Source organism: Triticum aestivum, chromosome 3D (genome assembly GCF_018294505.1).
Source record: "Triticum aestivum cultivar Chinese Spring chromosome 3D, IWGSC CS RefSeq v2.1, whole genome shotgun sequence".
Classification (NCBI taxonomy): Eukaryota; Viridiplantae; Streptophyta; class Magnoliopsida; order Poales; family Poaceae; genus Triticum; species Triticum aestivum.
This window is the reverse complement of record NC_057802.1, coordinates 43,698,808-43,721,081: the sequence shown is the minus strand read 5'-3', so window position 1 is coordinate 43,721,081 and position 22,274 is coordinate 43,698,808. Positions and strand designations below refer to the sequence as shown.

Genomic DNA, 22,274 nt, shown 5'->3' with positions numbered 1-22,274 from the left:
TTTTCAGAATCGGGACGTCTCCACTGCCAACGTTTTTTTTAAACCAGGCAAAAGACTTCCCATTTCATTGATTAAGAAGAAGTGAGAATTGCACTATTTATTAATGGAAAACCGGGCTAAAACCGATACAACCCAACCCATAAAATGGGCATCGCCGACCAACCTGGCTAACATGCCAACAGATGACCACACACGCGAACCACCGACAACTCCAACTCGACGATGAGGTTCGCAAGGGGAATATGCAGGACTTACACCGACCGTGCCCTCCGCAAACGACCACTGAAAGCCTGTCATCGTCACAACTCACCACCTAGACTCGTTCCACGCAGCTCCAACTTCAAAGCAACCAAGCAACCACATAAAAGCACCTCGGACACGCCGGGAAGATCCGACTACCGAAGCCCGAGCTCCACCCGCCACCATCATCGTTGCCAAACAGAAATTAGCGCCCCTAAAAACGGTCGCCTCAGCAAACCATGCGGCAAAGATGCCGCCATCCACCAGTCTTCAGGTTGTAGCCGGCTCCGAGACGATGCCTCCAAGGAGGAAGAAGACGTGAGGTCGCCTTCATCGCCTCGCCTTCATCGCCCAATCCCGCGGATCTAAGGTTTCCCTCCGGAGCCAAGGCCGCAGCGAGAGGGGAGGGGCACCACACAACAGTGACGCTTCCAAGGAAGAGCACGATGCCCGCGGTCGTCGCCGTCGCCGGATCCAGCAAGGCCGAAGAAAGGATTTCTCCCAGTGACGCCCTCCCGACAACTCCCCGTACCGGTTGGCTGCAAACCACCACCCACCAACCACCGCAGAGCACCAAGGGGGAGCACCTCCCAACCGCGCCCACCCCTGTTGCTGAAGCTGACGCCAAGCTAGTCCCGGGATCCCTCGATCCGCCACGCCCAGGCACGCACCGCCCCCCTGGCCGAAGCTGCCACCACCAGATCCGGGCCGCCGCCCGGCAACTGTAGCCCTCCACCGCAGATGCGTGGAGTCCCCATCACCACACCGGATCTGGAACGAGCCTGGGACGACCCAAGGTCGCCAAGTCCAGCAGCCACCGCCCAGGTCACGGAGGAGCCACCACGAAGCACTGGACCACCTCGCCATCGTAGGGGACGGCCTCGCCGACGGACGAAGCACGCCACATGCAAGCACGCGCCGCCGCACGCAGCCATGCCAAGTCGCCTCAGCACCCGCCGGAGCAGCACCTAAGGTCAGCCCACGAGCCAAGGCCGGCCACCGCGGTGAGCAACTCGCTAATTTTTTTTAAATAATACATTTTTTTATTAAATTACAGAAATATTACGCTGAAAAAATAATTTTCAAAAATAATACACTGTCGGCCCGCTGCAGGCCGACTGAGCCTAGTCAGCCCACAGCAGGCCGACTGGTGGCCAACTGCTTGTTGCTGGCCGATTGGGCTGTCGGCCACCAGATCAAGTCCAGTCGGCCTGCAGTTGGCCGACAGGGTCCAGTTGGCCTGCAGTTGGCCGATAGGCCTGCAGTGGGCCGACAAGGACTAATTGGCCTGCTGTGGGCCGACTGGTGCATGCCGCCATTTTTTTCCGAATGATCCCTGGTTTTTTTGTAAAACTATGACGTATTCCGCACAACCCTTTCCCGCCATATGTTCGCGCCAACTATTTCCCGCCACCCGTTTCCCGCCACCCATTTCCGCCAACCCTTTCCCGCCATACCGCAGTCGTTCTTTCCCGCCATTTTCTCCTCTCTACCTATAAAACCCCCTTCAGACGGAGGTGAATAAGCATTGCAGTGTAGTGTAGTTGAGATGTCCCATTATCCTTTCGATCGTAGTTTTCACCCTGGGATGAGCAGGACTCTTCCGCACAACCCTTTCCCGCCATATGTTCGCGCCAACTATTTCCCGCCACCCGTTTCCCGCCACCCATTTCCCGCCAACCCTTTCCCGCCATACTGCAGTCGTTCTTTCCCGCCATTTTCTCCTCTCTACCTATAAAACCCCCTTCAGACGGAGGTGGATAAGCATTGCAGTGTAGTGTAGTTGAGATGTCCCATTATCTTTTCGATCGTAGTTTTCACCCTGGGATGAGCGGGATTCTTCTGAGGCTAGCTACCGATTTCAGGATGGATAATAGGATAGTTCCATGGGACGAACTCACCGGTAGTGACACCATAATGAATGAGTTGGCTCACCAATTACGTAGGTCTGGGTGGCCTGAAAGGACCTATGAGGAGGTACGTAAAGAATTTCTTAGGTTGCATGACAGGTGGAAGAAGGTAGTGGTGCCGAAGAGTGAAACCTTCAGAAGGATTGCAGCAAATAATCCATGTTTATGGACTGAGGAGAGCGAGGACGAAGATGATATCTTCATGCCGCCGCTTCCGGGTTCTGCATCGTCGAAGGGCAAGAGTTCTTCATCATCGCAGGGCAAGGTTTCTGCATCGTCGAAGGGCAAGAGTTCTTCATCGTCGAAGGCAAGAGTTCTGCATCGATCGAGGATGACGATGATGACTTCATGTAGTTTTTATGCTGTATGTTGTGAGTTCAGTTATGTACCATTTAATTTAGATGTAGTTCTATCTAGTTGTTTGTAATGTCTCGTTGTATGAATATTATGTTCTATCTAAATATGAGCTGGTAGTTCCGATAACAGAGTACTAAAATAGAGTAGGCATATGTCTCGTACATAAGTACATAGTCATTTGTCTCATACATAGAATAGACATAAGTCTCACACAGAAATAGATGGTAATGTCTCTACTGATAGATAGAAGCGTCAGTGACGACGTCTGGCCTAGCGGAGAGGCGGATCTCGAATGACAAATTCATCACATATAACTCGGTTTCCTGTAGCAATGCAACTCAACAACCCTTTTCCATTCCCATTCGCTCAGCATTTCTTGAATCTCGCCATCATCAGTTATGTCAATCAATTTTCTTTCCCCAGGGCCATCTGGCTGCTTCCTGCTGACGTAGTACACAAAATCGTCTTCCTTCAACCCTTGCTTCAACATGAATTTAGTCTTCAACCAATCAAAAGTGAGGTCCACTTCACTAACTTGCACAACACTTGGAGAAAAGCCTTGGACATGAACAATAGGGCTAAGCACCCACTGAGTACCCTTAGCCATCTGCAACACACAAATCGCATTGAGTACCTAACCTACCCCTTAATATCCCCACTAACAAATATTAGATATGTCTATATATTACCTAGCTATATATTACAGAATATTAACGGAGCAACTAATACAATTCACCCACCTACAAGTATATTACGAACCGTAGCAACTACAAATATTGACAGATTAATATATTTGACTGGACTGCCTATATTACGGACCTTTTTTCTGGACTACTACATATACTGACACTCCTAAATACTTGACATCCACATATAGTACGGATTATTACCGGAGCAACTACACATTTTTACACAACTAATTAGTTGACATCTAAATATATTAACAAATACTACCGGAGCACCTATGAAAAATAAAATATGGGCTGAAATATACCCTTGAAGCGTGCGTGCGAACGAAGAACGACGAACGGCGGCCACCAAACTGCCGGTGCTCCGCCTCCAACGAAGAACGACGAACAACAGCTTCACCTCCACCACACTACCCCAACTTCACCACCACCACACTGCAATGCTTATCCACCTCCGTCTGAAGGGGGTTTTATAGGTAGAGAGGAGAAAATGGCGGGAAAGAACGACTGTGGTATGGCGGGAAAGGGTTGGCGGGAAATGGGAGGAGGGAAACGGGTGGCGGGAAATAGTTGGCGCGAACATATGGCGGGAAAGGGTTCTTCATCATCGAAGGGCAAGGTTTCTGCATCGTCGAAGGGCAAGAGTTCTTCATCGTCGAAGGGCAAGAGTTCTGCATCGATCGAGGATGACTTCATGTAGTTTTTATGTTGTATGTTGTGAGTTCAGTTACGTACCATTTAATTTAGACGTAGTTCTATCTAGTTGTTTGTAATGTCTCGTTGTATGAATATTATGTTCTATCTAAATATGATCTTGTAGTTCCGATAACAGAGTACTAAAATAGAGTAGGCATATGTCTCGTACATAAGTACATAGTCATTTGTCTCATACATAGAATAGACATAAGTCTCACACAGAAATAGATGGTAATGTCTCTACTGATAGATAGAAGTGTCAGTGACGACGTCTGGCCTGGCGGGGAGGCGGATCTGGAAGCGGCGACCATCCCAACCTGTCGGGTGCCCTAATGTGACGAGGAGGAATCTCAGACTCTCCCTGGTCATGCTGTGTATCCTGTGTGGGGCCTGGTGGAGGAGTCGAAAACATGTTCATCCACTGGGTGTGCTGCGACATCTGAGCCTGTATGTTCTCCTCGGGATGTTGATCACTCCCCCACGTATCATGTGATGCCGACATAGACGCCTGATATCCATAGGCTCCTACGCGATGGAACGTTTCATCATGAAGAATGAGGTCGCGTCAATTAATATTGAAAACAATAAATATGAAGACACATACCTGCTGGTTGTGACGTCTGCTCTGGCTCAAACACGAAACTGGACGAGGGACCGTGCTGCTGTGGTTGTGGAGATAACACGAAGCTCGACAAGGGACCGTGTTGCTGTGGCTGTGGAGAAAACACGAAGCTCGACATGGGACCATAGTGCTGCGGGTGCCACGTAGAACTGCCAGGTTGGTCAGGACGGGGTGGCCTGATTGTCGGCTGATGTGCTAGACGTGGACGTGGTTGATGTCGGTGCATGGAGTGACGCAGCTGCTCCTGCTGGTGCTGAACAACATCGGTTCTCCGGGTGCATGTGATAGCCTCGTACACAGTCCGTATCTTATTCTGAATTCTTTCCAAGAAGGGTTGTACCACTGGACGATGATGAAGAAGAGGTCCAGACGATAGTGATTGTCCAAAGGTGGTCACGTCGTCGTAGAGTTCGCGTGTCAAGGTAGCCTGCAAATTTCCAAGACGATTAATAATGTCTGTCTCTTGCACGTCAAAGTATGTGACAACATTACGTAAAGAAAATATATCTTACCGCGTACTGCCTAGAGCCCGAAGTATCATAGCTCGGGTACATATCCGACGGAGTAGGATCCGGTATCTCCTCTGGGTGGGAGTACTCAACAATGCGTAACCGTGTTCGGGTCATGTACCGCTGCAAATAGAGATTGAATTCATCGAGATCGAAATTGTGATTCTCGTGCCATAGATTTGTGTTTGCTGTCTCCCATTCTATAACATACGACTCTAGTCTAACTAGCCAGTCAGCAGTTGTCCTCGTCATGCCCTTCCTTGTCGTCCTAAAATTGTGGTGTGTGTTCAACAATTACCTAAAGCTTCGAATGGAGTACTATGAAAGATAATGCAACATTGAAAAACTGGTTAATACCTGTGGATGTGTGCTGGCACCAGGTTCTCTATAGGGGGAGGTAGCTCCAACTGCAGAAGACCAAATTGCCTCATAACCCTCTGTTGTGTCATCTCCTCGACGAAGACATCGAAGATGATCTTAGATTTTGTCATCCAGTAATCTCGGTCCCTTGTGCATAGCACAGACATACCAACAGGGTATCTCGCTTGTATGGCTGCTTCTGTGTAGGGCTGCCAGATGACCCCGGTGTACGCATCGAACTGCTCGTTCAATGCTGTGTATGCCTTCCTGGTCTGATCACTAGCAAAGCGTCTCTGCAGAGAAGAAAAGTTAGTAGCCGCTAGCATCGAACTATCTCTTGTGCAGAAAAAAGTTGCATTAAACTACAACACGGTGCATACCTCGCGACGAGTCCAACACAGACCGAAAGTAGGCATGTCGATGCCGTCAACATCAAACATGGCGTCTATAGGCTCATGAACACGTACATCTGGTCGCCCTATAGAGAACCTCTCCCACGACCACAGCTGTAGGAATAGAGGGCATCCAAGAAGGGCTGGCTTTCTCGATGTAAGCTGGCAACCGTTGCACATACCTCGGTATGTAGCCGCTAAGACCGCCGAACCCCAACTCCTCTGTCTGATCTGATCCGCCGTCTGAGCGCTCGCTATCTCGAGTGCCATAGGGATGTAGAGGGCGCTAATAGTGGTGACATGGTTCTCCGTGAACATCACCTTGCCGAAAAGCCACAGTAAGTAGGCCTCCAGGCTCTGAGTGATCTGTTCCGCAGTCAACGGCGCCCGAAAGTTCTGGATCTGCATTAAGCGAAGATAAAGTTTTAGTAAGCCGCAATTATTTTCTGTAAACTGTATGCACGATAACTTGAAGATAATAGGTAGGGGAAATTACCCGGAAATTTAGCAACCACTCATACTTAGGTCCGTGATGCTCCCATACCGGATCCGGAGCATCCGGAAAAACACCATGAAAACGTTGTGTAAGAGCTCGCTCCCAACCAGCCGGTGCGTCCAACGGTCCTACGGCATGACCTGCCAACGGTAGTCCGAGCAAAAGTGACACATCCTCCAGAGTAGGAGCCATCTCTCCCCATCTGAAGTGAAACGTGTGGGTCTCTGGCCTCCAACGGTCCACTAAGCAGCTCAGCAAAGACCCATCGATGGCGAGGCGTTTCTCACCCGGGATAGACTCAACCAGACGCGCGAAAGGTAAAAGGCCGGTCCATTTCAACCTTCATCAGAGAACTTTTCAGTTAGTGTCTCCCATTTCAACCATTAATATGCATGTCAGTGTGCAAATTAATAAAGCACGTACCGCTGAAGCCATCCTGAGTGTATCTTCCAGTTTTCCTTAGGAGTGCGAGTGACCAGAGGCTCAAGCTTGCGCTCATACCATATCGCAGCACGATGACCCCTATCAATGTCCCCATTCAGCAACCACAATCCCGACATTCCTGCACATACAAAATTCAGAACATAGTGTCACACTTAATAAAAATTCAGAACATAGTGCACACTTAATAAAAATTCAGAACATAGTGCCACACTTAATACAAATTCAGAACATAGTGCCACACTTAATACAAATTCAGAACATAGTGCCACACTTAATACAAATTCAGAACATAGTGCCACACTTAATACAAATTCAGAACATAGTGCCACACTTAATACAAATTCAGAACATACTACTGCTAGCTTAGCTTCTTCCTCTCGCCCTTACTCCTCTACTGCCTCTACCTCCTCTTCTTCCCCGGTTGCCTCGTCCACGCCCAGTGACGAAAGTGGGACAATTAGTGTCCCTATGGCCAAATTCATTGCATAGAATGCATTGCCTAGTCGAACCTCCTGCTTCAGATTCATCCATATCATTTCGGATGCGCTGACACTGCCGTCTGCCTCTACTTGTACGCATATGCTCTGGGTTTGGAATGTAACGCCTTTCGGCGGGGTTGACGCTGTTGAAATTACCCATTGATCGAAAACCCATCAGCTCACCTGTCCAGGTATTGAGGACAGACTCTTTCAGAAAAAATGGAGACACAAACGATATTGCGTCCATTCCAAGCTGCCCGCAAGCAGCAAGTACATGTGAGCAAGGTAGGTGAAGCAATTTCGGTTTATTGCATGTGCACTCACACGTTGGCCAGGCTTCATTGCCAATTTTCACCTCATGCGTCCTCAACTCATTTGCACATCTGAATTTGTTGTTGGCTAAGCGGACCTCAAACCTTCTTTCTTGATTACCGATGGCGACTACAGTGTGTGACCTAGCTTTTTGCATCTTGTTGTCCATGTACTTCGTGACTCTTTCACAGTACCGTGTATTTGGGTTGTTCAAGATATGCTGCTCTGCTATTTGACGTCTGTCTCTGAAATACTTGACGGTGCCATAGAAAATACCCTCAACGATGGCTATAAGTGGCAATGCCCGGTTTCCTCTGAGGACAAAGTTGTATGTTTCCGCGAGGTTCGTTGTCATGACACCGTATCTTGCTCCATGTGTGTCATGTAGCAAAGACCACCTCTCCAGAGGCTCATGCTCTATCCATTGCTCGAAGGTTTTAATCGACCTCCAGAGCCTTCTCCTAGTACCAGGTGGGTCAAAGCCTGGCAGGTCACATAGCCCAACAGGCTCCTCCTCCACGGCCGCTGTTCCTGTTGCCAACTGTGCAGCTACTGCTTCAACATGTGCCCTAACCGTTGCATCTCTTGCAGCTTTCCTGTCCCTCACGTGTCTCTGCGTGCACACATTAAGTCTGTCGCGTATCAAATTGTACTTTCATAACTGGTTCTGCTTGCAGAGTTTTTTGAACAGATTCATCAGGTTCTTATTTCTAAACTGCGAGAAGAAATTAGCCCCCAGATGGCGCATGCACCAACGGCTCTGCAAGTCCTGCCATGGAACTTGTTTCTCAGGGCCTGGGTTTGTCAGTGTCCTTATCGCACTGAGTATACCTGCATGCCTGTCATGAAGGATGCACACATTGGGCTTCTCCTTCACAACTGATATTTTCAACTGCCTGAAGAACCATGTCCAACTTTCAATGTTCTCACTCTCCACAAAAGCAAATGCCAGTGGGACGACTTGATTTTGGCCGTCTTGACCTATGGCTGTCAGGATCTGACCCTTGTACTTGCCTGTGAGAAAAGTACCGTCAACACATATCACCGGTCGGCAATGCCTGAAAGCTTCGATGCATACACCGAAAGAGAAGAAGAGACGATGCAACACCCTCACAGTTGGGAACTCTGGCATGAACATGTCTTGGATATCGATATAGGTGCCTGGATTCCGCTGCTGCAGGGTGTGAAGGAGGTGGACAACAGAGTCATATGCATCAAAATAAGAACCAAATCTCCTCTCAAGCGCCGCATGCTTAGCCCTCCAAGCCTTGCCATAAGAAATTATGTACTTGAACCTGGCAAAGACTTTTGTCTGGACTGCCTTCACTTCCATAGCTTTGCCCTGCACTATCTCATCGTAAAACAATCGAGCAATAAGCGTGGATGAAAGGTTGGCATGATCTTGAGGGATGCAGGGAATAAGACAAGTGTGATTAACTAAGTCACTTATCACCCAACTTGTGCCATACTTAGGGAGAAAGCCGTGCACCCTGGCGGGACAATCTGCGTTCTTGCATACCATTGTCAGGAATTTCTGACTGGACACCTGAGCTGTGAAAACCCTTTGCGTGGACATTGCCCAATTAATTATTGCATCCTTCAGGGCTTGCTTGTTCGGATACATAGCACCCGTCGCAATATTGTTCTGGTGATATTGCCAGGCTGAATCATGTCCATCATTCACGGTCATTGCAGATGATAAGTCATGATTCCACCATGCAGGATTCGGGACCTCCTCTACATTTTCTTCTTCATCTGACTCGTCAGAATCATCGGCATGACCCCTTTCAACACCGGTGTCTTCTTCTTCCATCTGGTTCTGCATGTGCCCATCTACCTCGTCAGCGTCCACCTCGCCATTGTAATCACCATCGGCATTTCCTCCTTCTACCTGACTACTCTGCCCTGGTTCATAACCATAAGCATTTCCTCCTTCTACCTGACTGCTCTGTCCTTGTTCGTAACCATAAGCATTTCCTCCTTCTACTTGACTGCTCTGTCCTTCGTAGCCACCCTCGCCTTCATGTGCAGTGACCTCCTTCACGACGGAAAGCACTAAAGCAACATGATTGCATCCCCTTCGTTCACAACCTTGTAACCACCGCACTCAATCGGAGTCTCCCTCTATTGGCCTCAAATAAAAGTAAATTTTTGAATTTGACCGTGTCCACAATGCATGAACACCGACGGTGTGTGTTTCAGTATCAAGACCTAAACTTGCCGCAATCCATTCTTTCAACTGACTGACTGACCATGTTTGTGGTGCGCTCATTGGCACCTCTATGTGAGTAAATTCACTCAGATCTGCTCCCAACTCAGTTGTTTGGACAGTACCAGGACCGTAGTAAAATCTGAACTTCACTACATCGGACATCTCGACTCACCTATTTTTTTTTTCAACAACGAAATACAAGTATTAAGCAACAACTTAATATCCCCACTAACAAATATTAGACATGTCTATATATTACCTAGCTATATATTACATAATATTAACGGAGCAACTAATACAATTCACCCACCTACAAGTATATTACGAATATTTTCCGTAGCAACTACAAATATTGACAGATTAATATATTTGACTGGACTGCCTATATTACGGACCTTTTTTCGGAACTACTACAAATACTGACACTCCTAAATACTTGACATCCACATATAGTACGGATTATTACCGGAGCAACTACACATTTTTACACAACTAATTAGTTGACATCTAAATATATTTACGTATACTACCGGGCAAATAACAATAATCGCACACCTAATTTATTTCACATCGAAACATATTAACAAATACTACCGGAGCACCTACGAAAAATAAAATGTGGGATGAAATATACCCTTAAAGCGTGCGTGCGAACGAAGAACGACGAACGGCGGCCACCAAACTGCCGGTGCTCCGCCTCCAACGAAGAACGACGAACAACAGCTTCACCTCCACCACACTGCCCCAACTTCACCACCACCACACTGCCCCAACTTCACCACCACCACCTCCACCAAAATGCTCACCACGACCACCACGAGCTACCCCATCAGTAGATCGAGACCTCTTTTGGCTGCCCTAACTGAGTTGAATCCATTCACGGTGCCAAAATTGCGAAAAACTTGCTCATTTAGGTGTATAAATTGGTGGCATTTTTGTGTAGAGAGAGGAGAAGGTAAGAACACAAAAGAACAGAAGAAGAAGGGAGGAAGGGGAGAAGAAGAAGGGAGGAAGGGGAGGATAAGGCAGCAGCCGGCCAGCTCCGCGAGGTGGCAGCACCCTGTCGGCCAGCAGCTGGCCGATCGGCCCGCGGTAGGCCGACAGGGGCGCACCCACGCCGACAGCCCCCTCCCTCCCCCTCGCGACGTGGCCAGCCGAATCAGAGGCCGCCGCTTGGCAGCCGGGCCACCAGTCGGCCAGCAGCAAGCCGATCGGCCTGCTGTGGGCCGATTAGGTCCAGTCGGCCTGCAGCGGGCCGACGGTGTATTATTTTCGAAAATTATTTTTTCAGCGTAATATTTCTGTAATTTAATATAAAAAATGTATTATTTAAAAAAAATTAGCGAGCAACTCCGCCACATGCAACCACCGAGAGGGCCACGCCCCTGCGCCACGCACGCGCGCAAACCAGATCCCACCGCCGCCGACCGCCCACGGGCTTTGCCCGGAGACGTGCGGCGGCGAGGGGGGGAGGAGGGGAGGGGGGCGGCTGCGGCTGCGGGTAGGGTTTCTGACCGAGCCGCCCTGGGAGCGACGCGGGTGGGGGGGTACTGCCAACGCTTTTGTCTTAATGTCAAAAAGATGTAGTACTATGCTCAAGATAACCTAATTAATATCTAACAAAATAATTGTGTCCACTACTAGCACAACAATGATGCTGAATATTAACAAGAGATGTCGGACAGGGTGTGTATGAAAATGGTGGAGAGATTGCCGTGAAGATACTAAATAACATTCCAGTTGGATTAGATGATACAAAGTTTCTCAAAGAGTTCAACAATCTTAGGGGGCTTAAGCATCAAAATATTGTGGAGTTAGTGGGCTTCTGTAATGAATCAGTGGAAGGACCTGCTATGTTCGAAGGAAAACAAGTTACTGCTGTAAGTCTGCGTACGGCGCTTTGCTTCGAGTATGTATCCAATGGTAGCCTTCACAAGCATATCTCTGGTAATTAAGTTGGCCCACTCTATCGCAGGAGAATTAAATTTTTTTTAGCTCATGAACGTCTATGTTTTCGATTTGCATTTTTTGAGCCTATTTTTTTCCTTGCTTTGTTGCAGATCAAAAAACGGGACTTAACTGGCACACACGTTACAGAATAATCAAAGGGATATGTGAGGGTCTAAAATATCTTCGTGAGGGACTGGGGTATCCTGTAATGCACTTTGACTTGAAACCGGATAATATATTGCTAGATAATAAAATGATGCCGAAAATCGCTGATTTTGGCTTGTCAAAGCTCTTCGGTGAAGAAAACACAACAAGGGCGATGAGTGCTGTCGGTACACTGTAAGTATTCTATTTGGCAGTTGGGTCTAGGTCATTGTAGAAGTTTGACCTGAGCTTGGTGTGTTTCAGTTCTTTTACTCTGAGAAGGTTTAGTCATATTATGAAAAATATCGATATTTCAATTTTCAAATAACTATGAGTTTAATTTTCAACATGAATCCACCTTTTTGTATCATCCGATTTCACAACTTGGGAAGCTTTATTGTTTGACCCATCTTTTAAGGCCTTGTATAATGCAAAGTGTATAAGGGAGGTGCTTATAGAAATAAATCAGGCTTTTTCTAAGCACATGTGCTTATTTGTACAGGACAGATCCTGAATTAGGCGTCTCTCCTATAAAAATAGGCACCGGTGCTTCAGAAAAACATGATTTATTTTTCTAAGCACCTAGCATTGTACAAGGCCTAAGCCACAGGGAGTCATGGATGCCCCGTGCAGCACAATCTCACAGTATAGAAAACTTAAGACCTGCCCATAAGCCCTTGTCTCACCACCTTTCTCCTTCCTCACTAGTTTGCAAAAAATGATTCCTTTCATATAATAAAACAATAAATATTGTATAAGTGAGGTCAAAATTAACATATAAACAAAACTATTTCCTCCACCTATTATATATATATATGTGTGTGTGTGTGTGTGTGTGTGTGTGTGTGTGTGTGTGTGTGTGTGTGTGTGTGTGTGTTTCCATCGCAATGCATGAATATGATCTCCAGTTTGATTTACTTTATATATTTGCTTTAGAATTCAGAAATGCTTTTCTAAAAGAGAAGAATTGATCCCATGGTACATTATCCCATTTGCCACGCTTCATTATGTGTTTCCATCGCAATGCATGAAATCTTGGTATCTATTTTGTGTTTCTACCCAGTAAGCAACACTTTTTACCATACTTGGCATGCAGCGGATATTGGCCACCGGAATACATAAAGTGTCAAATAATATCAGGCGAGTTTGACATATTTAGTTTGGGCGTTATCATTGTAAAGATAATGACCGGACATCAAGGCTACAATTCTACTGTTGAGATGATGACCCGGAAATCTGTTACGCTGGTAAGAATGCATGTTCTTTGTATATGTCAACTACAACATCAACAGTGTGTTATGTGAACCATTGCGTGCTTTGTCATTCTAACTTTGGGTCCAATGTTGCAGGTACAAGAAAGTTGGAAGAAGAAGCTACGTGAAACAGTGAGTCCCACGTCACTCGAAGTATACTGCAACCAGGTGAAAAGATGCATTGAGATAGCATTACATTGCTTGAAGCCAAACCGACAAGAAAGGCCTACTATACAGGATATTGTTTCTAGTTTGAACGAGACCGAAACAATGATAGGTGACCAATGGATGCAGAATGAACAGGTGCCATCACTCACGACACATATGACATTTCGGTTTGTCAGAAATTACCTTATATATTACTAGGTTTCTACAACTCATAGTGTAATGGGTATGAGTTAGTAATTGAAGCTCCTTAAATAGTTACCTTTTGGTAATATATGAGAGGTGCCCCAAAGAATAGCTGATTTTTTTTGTTCACCACTTAAGTTGGAAAAAATGTCATTTGAATCTGGTATATATTTTCCCATCTAGTTAGGTCCATCCGAAAGATGCACGCGTTTTGCACAAATTAATCCCCAATTCGTAGCTTCCCAGTTCCAACGCCTTTGTTCCATGTAAGTACGAACCAAATAGAAGCAGAAATTAATAACGAGAGATCTCCAAACTATCAGAACCTAGTTGTACATTTGGAGTTAGGATTGCGAATGTGTCTGCCGTGCTGGCAACACATCATCCTATTTTCTAGTGTGGACATTGCTAAGGAAATGTTTACTTAACAGACATGCCGGAGACACGACCACAGACAGAGAAATAGATTAACAGAGTAGAAGGCGAAGAGTCAGTTTTGGTGGTGGGGTTTGAGAATAGATTGGAGGGAATCATTTTCGATGATAGAAGGGTCACATCTCAACCTGTACATTCATCACGCCGTGTTGTTTGAGACGTTGATGTCAAAATTTGCTGACAAATAGCAACAAATGTGACTTTGCATTGACGGGGAAAACCGCCAGCGCGAGTGCGATAGTATATGCTAACAAACCAGCGCAACCACAATAACAATACCACAACAGTTAAAATGGTCCTGATGCTTATGAGGTGAACATGGAGATACACTGAACATTTGAAGACGGGATTTACCATTTTCGAAGTTCAAATGAAGTTGAAGTAGTTCTTTATTGTACTTCCTCGACTTATCACCGGACCGCTTAGTGCGGATGGTGTTATGGGCTCGACGGCCTTGCCTTGGTCTTGGCCTCGAAGAGGAAGCACTTCGAGGGCGCCCCACCACCCGAATTGGGATATTTTTTTTAAAAAAAAGAGGCTTACCTCCGGCCTTTGCATCAATCGATGCATGCAGTCATATTAAATAAAATCAAAACAATGTCTTAAGTTCCATGAAAACTCAAAGTCTGAGCAAGAAAGATAAACAAATCTGTAAAACGTCACACCGTGTGAGAAAGTGCCACATCCGGCTATAAAAAACAGGCTACGATGCTTATACACCTAGCCTATTATTAGCTCGCCATCCAAATCGGCCGAGGGTAGCCCGTGCTATCGTCTTCCATCGGCTGCACCCAATAACCATAATCTTCCTGTAGTCCGCATGAGTGAGTAACGACCACATATGGATCCAGGTTGTAGCTCTGTAGATAACCTGCAAAAAATTAGTGAATTTTGTCCCATTAAAAGTCATATCATTTCGAGTGTTCCATATAGCCCATAATAGTGCACATATCCCTATCCGAATATGTTTAGCTGTGTGTATGTCTACTTCATTAAGCCATGTCCCAAATAACGTGTTTATACTCATTGGAGGATTAATGTTAAAAGCTATATGAATGGATCGCCATAACAGTTTTGCAAGTGGACATTCGAAAAAAAGGTGTTTAATTGTCTCGTTTTGATCACAAAAACATCTAAATTGACCGACCCATTTCCTTTTCATCAGATTATCTTTGGCCAAGATGACTCCTTTGTGAACAAACCACATAAAGATCTTGATGCGGAGTGGAACTTTAATCTTCCATATGTGCAACGACCTCGACAATGGCCCGGAACCAATTAAGGCCAAATGCATGGATTTGACAGAGAATACTCCATTCGTGGTTAACTTCCAACTAATTGTATCCGGTTGATCTGAAAGTTGAACATCCATCAACCTACATACCAGGTGTAACCAAGCATTCCAATGTTCCCCTACAAGAGATCTCCTAAATTGGATATTAAGTGGTACTGAGTTTAATACTGTGACGACATAATCTTCCTTACGTTGCACAATATTATAAAGAGAGGGGTATTGTAAGGCAGGGGCGTCTCCCCTAGCCAAGTGTCCTCCCAGAACCTAGTAGAAGTACCACTACCAATTAGGAACTTCACCCGCCAGAAGAAAGTTACTTTTGTCTTTGTTAACCCTTTCCAAAAGGGTGAGTCTGTTGATCTTGCATTCACATGAGCCAAAGTCTTAGTATGTAGGTATTTATTCCGCAAGATTTGTACCCACATGCCTTCGGTCTCCGTCGATAATCTGTATAACAATTTGCTAAGCAAACATCTATTCTTTACCTCTAAATTCTCGATCCCTAACCCGCCCTGGTCTTTGGGTTTACACATAATATCCCATATAGCCAATCTATATTTCTTCTTGGCCTCGTCGCTTTGCCAGAAGAAACGGGATCTGTATTGCTTGCTGTTATTGGGTGCGGGCAGAGGTGGGGAAGGTTCTATTGGCCTGCTTGATAACTGAAATACTCAACCCAAACCAAATTGCCAACCTATTTCACCATCAAACCATTTGCCCCTTTGAACCAATCCAATTGACACCCACAACCCGAACACAGCTCACCCAGCCTGTTTCAGACCAAGCCATTAGCCAGCCTAGTTGGTCGGTCAAATATATATGGACCACACATGTATTGTGGCCACGTACCTGTATGGAGCATTTCCTACCCTTAAATTTTTGGCTCTTTTGTTTGCTTGATATATAGGAAAATGCTCAATATAACCTAGGCCCATGTAAACTCACTTTTTGAAACTTCGCAAAAAGTAAGTTTTGAGTAGAAACTTACCCATGTAAATTTCATGAAACCAATGACCATATATAACCTATGTGAAAGTAAGAAAATGACCGTTTAAGTTTCCCATTTTGTACCGTAGCTTTCTCATTTTCTAATTTTTCACACAGATCGCAAATAGTCATAACTTTTTATGAAAGTTTACATGAGTAAGTTTCTACCGAATTCCTATGTACATGATTATTTTCGTAGTTTTTCAATACTTAGAAATATAATTTCCACCAAGTTTGCAAAAGGGAGCTCACATGGACACGGATCCTGAAAATTCTCTCTTGATATATACTGTAGTTCTATCAAGACAGTGGTGAGAATTCGCCCATTCTTATAAGAAAGAACAACAGCATCACGATCAAGTCCAGATCTTCTTCAGGTTAGTGCTATCTATCCTATCTTTAATTAACTAGGATACTCAATCGGTTGCACTAGCTTCACACGAGTAGATTCTCTACTTACAACTATCGAAATTACAAGGGACAGTGATGCTAGTATTTTCTACACTTACACAGGCAACTTTCGGTATGCGGAGCCAAGGGCAATGCCTTTCAGTTTACTAAAAGTCGTTACAAGCGATTTCTCTCGAGAGGAATTAATTGGCCGGGGTGGCTATGGAGGTGTTTACAAGGTATGAGTATGATCATCATTTACATTAACAGATATACCCAGATAATGTCGTCACGCCTCTGGTCAAATTAAGACCCAGTTGTACTAATAAGTTAAACTTGTCGAGTTAATTAATAGGGAGTCTATGGGGATGGACAAATTGCTGTGAAGCTCTATACTTTAAAAGGAATAGATAATAAGCAGTTCCAGAATGCAATTGAAGTCCACAAGAAGTTCCATCATGAAAATGTCGCGCAATTAGTTGGCTACTGCTACGAGACAGAAGAAGTGGTTATACCGTTCAACGGAAAGCATGTAGTGGTTGGTTTGGATATACACATGGCAATCTGCTTGGAGTATTTCCCAAATGGATCCCTTAATCGGTACATCTCAGGTATATATGACACCGCCAACATGCAAACAAAATGTGCGTTCGTGATTGATTTGCCTGTCAACTGTACGGAAACAAAATAAATTCTTTTGGATGCAATCTCTGTTTATTTTTACAGACGTGAAATCCGGACTGGACTGGTGTATGCGCTACCAAATAATTAAGGGCTTATGTGATGGTTTAAGATACCTCCATGAGGGTTTGGAGAGTCCTGTTATTCACATGAACCTAAAACCTAGCAATATATTGATGGATGAGAAACTGACACCTAAAATAGGCGATTTTGGTCTAGCAAGATTCGGTGCAGGAAAGAGCGACAGGACAATGGATATAAGTGGAGCACGGTGAGCTAAATGGCCTGGCCTAAGTTGTGAACTCTATTTAAATGGTCAATAAATTTTGCTTTACACTGAGTCACTGACAATAACTGTAATATTTCTTATCTGGCTACACAGTGAATACATGCCGCCGGAATTCATTGAAAAACAAGTAATATCAAAAAAGCATGACATATACAGCTTAGGCGTTATAATCATAAAGCTGATGACAGGGGTGAAAATGTATTTGAAATGTTACGATATGTCTTCCGAGAAGTTTATTGAGCTGGTAAGTATATGTTGTGTACATAGACATTTCTTCTGCCGATCAACATTAAATGTGTCAATTATGTTGTTGCATCAATTCCATGGCATTTTGTAGACGCTTGAAAATTGGAGGGAGAGGCTGCAGAAAACAGTGGATGCTACATTAATTGAAGGATATTGTGAACAAGTTAAGAAATGCTTGGATATAGCGTTGACCTGTCTGGCGAGTAACAGACGCAGAAGGCCTACCATCGGGGATATCGTACATACACTGAACGAAACAGAAACCTTGATTCCGCAAGTGGAAATTATCTTGGACTCGGAGCTGCTTGATTCAGAAGACTCTGATCAGCTTCTTCATGTTCATCCCTCAGAGCTCTACTTTCTCCCAGCCATGTCATCGGTAGAAGTACCAAGAAAGAAGGTGGCCATGATCTCCTCCTGCTCAGTGCAGTTAAATAACAAGGGAGATGACCGCGTTGCGTTCATGCTTGTGGCAAAAAGCCCCAAGAGGTACTTGACAAAGAAGCCACTATGTGGCGTTGTGCCTCCAGGATCCACCTACACCCTCACTCTCACAATGCTCAAGCAGCAGCCACTTCCATCGGGCATTGACGGCGAGTTCTTCACACTGTATAGCCTTGCGGTGAATGAATATGACCTCCAGGACGAGGATGTTGAGAAAGATTCGATCTCCGTCAAGTACAACAACTTCTTTGAGAAAACTAAAGAGAAAGCTGGTGCTGACCAAGAGGTAGTGCAAGAGATGACGTTGAAGGTTCTCTGTTGTCAACATCAAGAAGATGATCATGTGACATCATCATCTGAGGTAATTTATCTACTCCCTCCGTTCCTAAATATAAGTCTTTTTATAGATTGATGTTGTACTACTCTAGTCTGTCTAGGTTGATACACGCGCATGATACTACTATTACCTGTGAAAGCTGGATCCTGTACGTGCATCTGTGGTCCGTCTGTCATTGTTTATTTCATTTTCCATTAATTTTTGTTGTTTTCTTTCCTTGGCTTGCGCGTGATCTGTGATTGATGTGGCTGGCAGCCCACTCGGCCGACAACTGAGGTAGGGATTTTCTTTTCCGGCCTTTTGATCGGTCTTGTGTTGGGGTTTTTGTGTTCCATATGTAAATTGAATGGGTTTTCTGGTGGACTTGAATGTTAATTTCAGGTCATAACCACGTCTGATGCTCAGCAAGTTTCCTCCATAGATGTGCACCCAACCGAGCCATGGTGAGTGCTAGCTACTTAATCTCTTGTAATTTCATCTGTCAGCCATTTGCTCACGAAATATAATTAATGTGCAGGATTATTACGACCAATAATGTGGGGAGCCTTCGTTCTTGGAACTACAAGACAATGGTACGTACATGGGGTGACTCAATCATATATGCAGTACGCGCGCAATAGCTAGAACTAGCAGTGGTCGATCAGATATTCATTCTCAATGTTACGTACTGATTCATGTATTATGTATCCCATCCCATGCGCAGGCAACGTTGAACTCGATTCAAGATGTCACAGATGAACCAGGCATGGATTTGCTTAATTAATTAATTAATCCGGTTCAAACAAGATTGATGGCTTACCCACGCATGGTATAATTCGTTGCTTGCACATGCATCACCATGCTTAATTAGATCATTCGTATATGCAGTTCATGTGGCTAAATTTATTGCACGGGAGAGCTGGCTCGTCGTCGGTGATTGCAACGGGGGTATTCATGTGTACAACTACGTTGAAAGCAAAGACGTAGCGAGCTTTGATGCTCACGATAGTTGCATCACAACCTTGGCTGTGCATCCAACAGATTCATTTGTGCTGTCATCATCTGATGATGATGATCACTTGATTAAGCTTTGGGATTGGAGCAAGGATTGGGAATGCACACGGACATTTCAGGGGCACATTGACAGAGTGATGCAAGTAAAGTTTAACCCAGAGGACAAGGACAGTTTCGCTAGTGCTTCTAGGGATGGCACGGTCAAGGTTGGATATGATTCTTATTATTTATATTAATGTTTCCTTTAATTAAATTTGTCGGTGCCTTTATTTTTATATGCACTTACAGTAAGTGGCATTGATAATTGACAGATCTGGAGTATAAGTTCTGATGAAATCGTCACGTTGAAATTGGATGGGTGTGTGGAAAACCTTCTTTGTATTGATTACTTTACACGCAATAAGAAGCAGCATCTGATTGTGGGCTGTAAGGACAGGATCGCACAGGTGCCTTCTTTTTCCTAGCCACATATGTGCACTCTTAACAGAAGAACACACTCAATTAATCCTAACTGCCATAAACCATGTACGATTGTTCAATGCCTTTCCTCTCTCTTTTCCCCTGTTGTTGAATCAGATCTGGAAACTGGGAATGGGTCAATGTGTTGACAAGCTAGAAGGGCATGTGGACCATGTCAGTGCCGCCAATTTGCACCCTGAGCTTCCAATGTTAATTACAGGTTCACTTGATGGGACCGTACGCATATGGAACTCCACTACCTACAAGTACGTACTACTTCAATTCTTCTCCCTTTAGTTGCATAGATGTATATAGCTCTATTTTCCACGTGTAAGACGATCTCTTGCTAGTATTTTTGAGTTTCTTACTAATTAGTAGTGCATGGCCTCCTTAACATTACAGGCTTGAGAACATAATTGGTTTCAATCTCGGTGCAGTTTATGCTGTTGGATGTATAAAGGGCTCAAGAAGGTAAGAGGCAGTGAAGTTCTTGTCCTTTATCTATGTTACTAATTAGGAATTGATGGGTGATGTGGTATGTATGTTTTCTGAAAGGTGTCAGTGAAAAGAGAAACAGACTAAACTGGGTAACTTTTTTAAGTTCAATCTACAAAACTTAACAAGTAGCTAGGCATGCATCATTACTCCCTTTTCTATTTTGCAATATATGTCTGCTACAGATTTCTGTTTTCCATATATCCTCACGCATCTGAACTTAACACCTACTCCCTCCGTTCGGAATTACTTGTCGCAGAAATGGATGTATCTAGACGTATTTTAATTCTAGATACATCCATTTCCGAGACAAGTAATTCCGAATGGAGGGAGTATGTGTTAATACAACTACCTTCCCATGTGGTACGTGTTTCATATTAATCATGTTTGATGATCTTAACAACTTTGCTCATCTTGTAATAAACTGTCAGATACTTCTTCACGAGTTTGTGCCATACTCAATATATCATATTTTCTTAAGTATATGCCAAGATATTTAAATTAATTGAGTGTAACTGAAGGACATACTGATTGATTTGTGTAGGATTGTGGCTGGGTGTCACCAAGGAATAGCAACGATGGAACTTTCTTCACCTTGAAGATTATGTTGGTAAATATTAGAAGTGGAACACACACATTTAAAGAGTGTTGGATCTTTGTTAAATAATCTGAATTATATTTTTTCTCTTTCTAAGTGAAAACAATAAGTGAGTTAACACTGCAAACATATTAAAGAAAATGTATACAAGCTTTTACCCCCGCGGGGTACATGAAGCTACCAATTCAGATATGGAATTCAGAGTAAGATTCTCTTTTTGCTCTGTGGAAGATTAGCTTCAGTTCATCTTTGAAAGCTTTCCTACATCTGTAATTTCTTTGAAGATATGATAAATTATGGTGATCCATGAGGCAAGAGTGATGATTTTCATGGAAAATGGCTTGTCGGTTGCTTGCTTTAGAGTTTGGATATTATCTATGGTGTTACTTCCCAAACTGATGTCAGGGCATAAATATGGCCAGCAAACTTACAGTGAACGAAGAGATTGTCTGTTGTTTCCAATAAAGGGTTTCCCCCGCTTTATATTATAAAGCAAACATCCAATACATCCAGCTCACTGGGGCCGCAGCATAGACAAGCCCAAAAGGAAAAACAAGAAAAAGCAAGAGAAATAAATGCCGACACCGGCAAATCAACAAAGAAAGAAGACCGGCGACCGCTGCACCCTCCGAAGAAGTACCACCACGCTCCCAGCATCCCGAAGCGCCGCGCACCAAGCAACACCTTCAAGAAGGGATGCGACGACGCCGTCGCTGTTGCCCGAACAAGTTCTAGGGTTTCCCCTGGTGCGCGGGGGATAGCGGGGAAGGGATATACCCGACGCCCCTCAGGAAGGTCCGACGGCGCCCGCAGGACTTACCACGTCGGTACCGGACAAGCCGATAGGGATTTCTCCCGATCCGCAACCACCACCACCACCCCAGGTACTACGAAATGCACCACCCCATCAGCATGCAACCACGGGTACCAGACCACCCTCGCCACCTCTCTGGAGCTGCCAACACGAAACCTGGAGAGGGAAAGGAGACATCGACCACGGGAGCGACCACAACTCGATCGGAGGGAGGGGACAGCCTCCACCGCCGCAGCGGAGCCGACCGCTGTCACCACGCTGCAACTCATCGACCGATGAAGTCCTCACCGCCAGCAGACTGCTGTCACCTCACCACCACCAAGGAGCGACGCCACCGAACGCCGAACCACCAGCCCGCCCAACCCAGATGGGGCCCAAATGGGCCCACATCTGGGC

The 22,274-nt window shown here is 45.0% G+C and overlaps 1 protein-coding gene across 1 annotated transcript; it reads left to right on the top strand.

Annotated features, from left to right (window-relative positions):
* The first annotated feature begins 490 nt into the window (after positions 1-490).
* Positions 491-21,476, top strand: LOC123074026 (uncharacterized). The gene is made up of 20 exons (XM_044496982.1): positions 491-558; positions 11,391-11,665; positions 11,779-12,007; positions 12,876-13,059; positions 13,162-13,233; positions 16,075-16,110; positions 16,428-16,509; positions 16,646-16,761; positions 16,878-17,133; positions 17,249-17,474; positions 17,586-17,736; positions 17,830-18,543; positions 18,901-18,962; positions 19,037-19,091; positions 19,587-19,718; positions 20,089-20,237; positions 20,374-20,442; positions 20,652-20,829; positions 21,011-21,076; positions 21,426-21,476. Exons 1-20 carry the CDS (start codon positions 491-493, stop codon positions 21,474-21,476), a joined length of 3,171 nt encoding a protein of 1,056 aa, XP_044352917.1.
* The last annotated feature ends 798 nt before the right edge of the window (positions 21,477-22,274 follow it).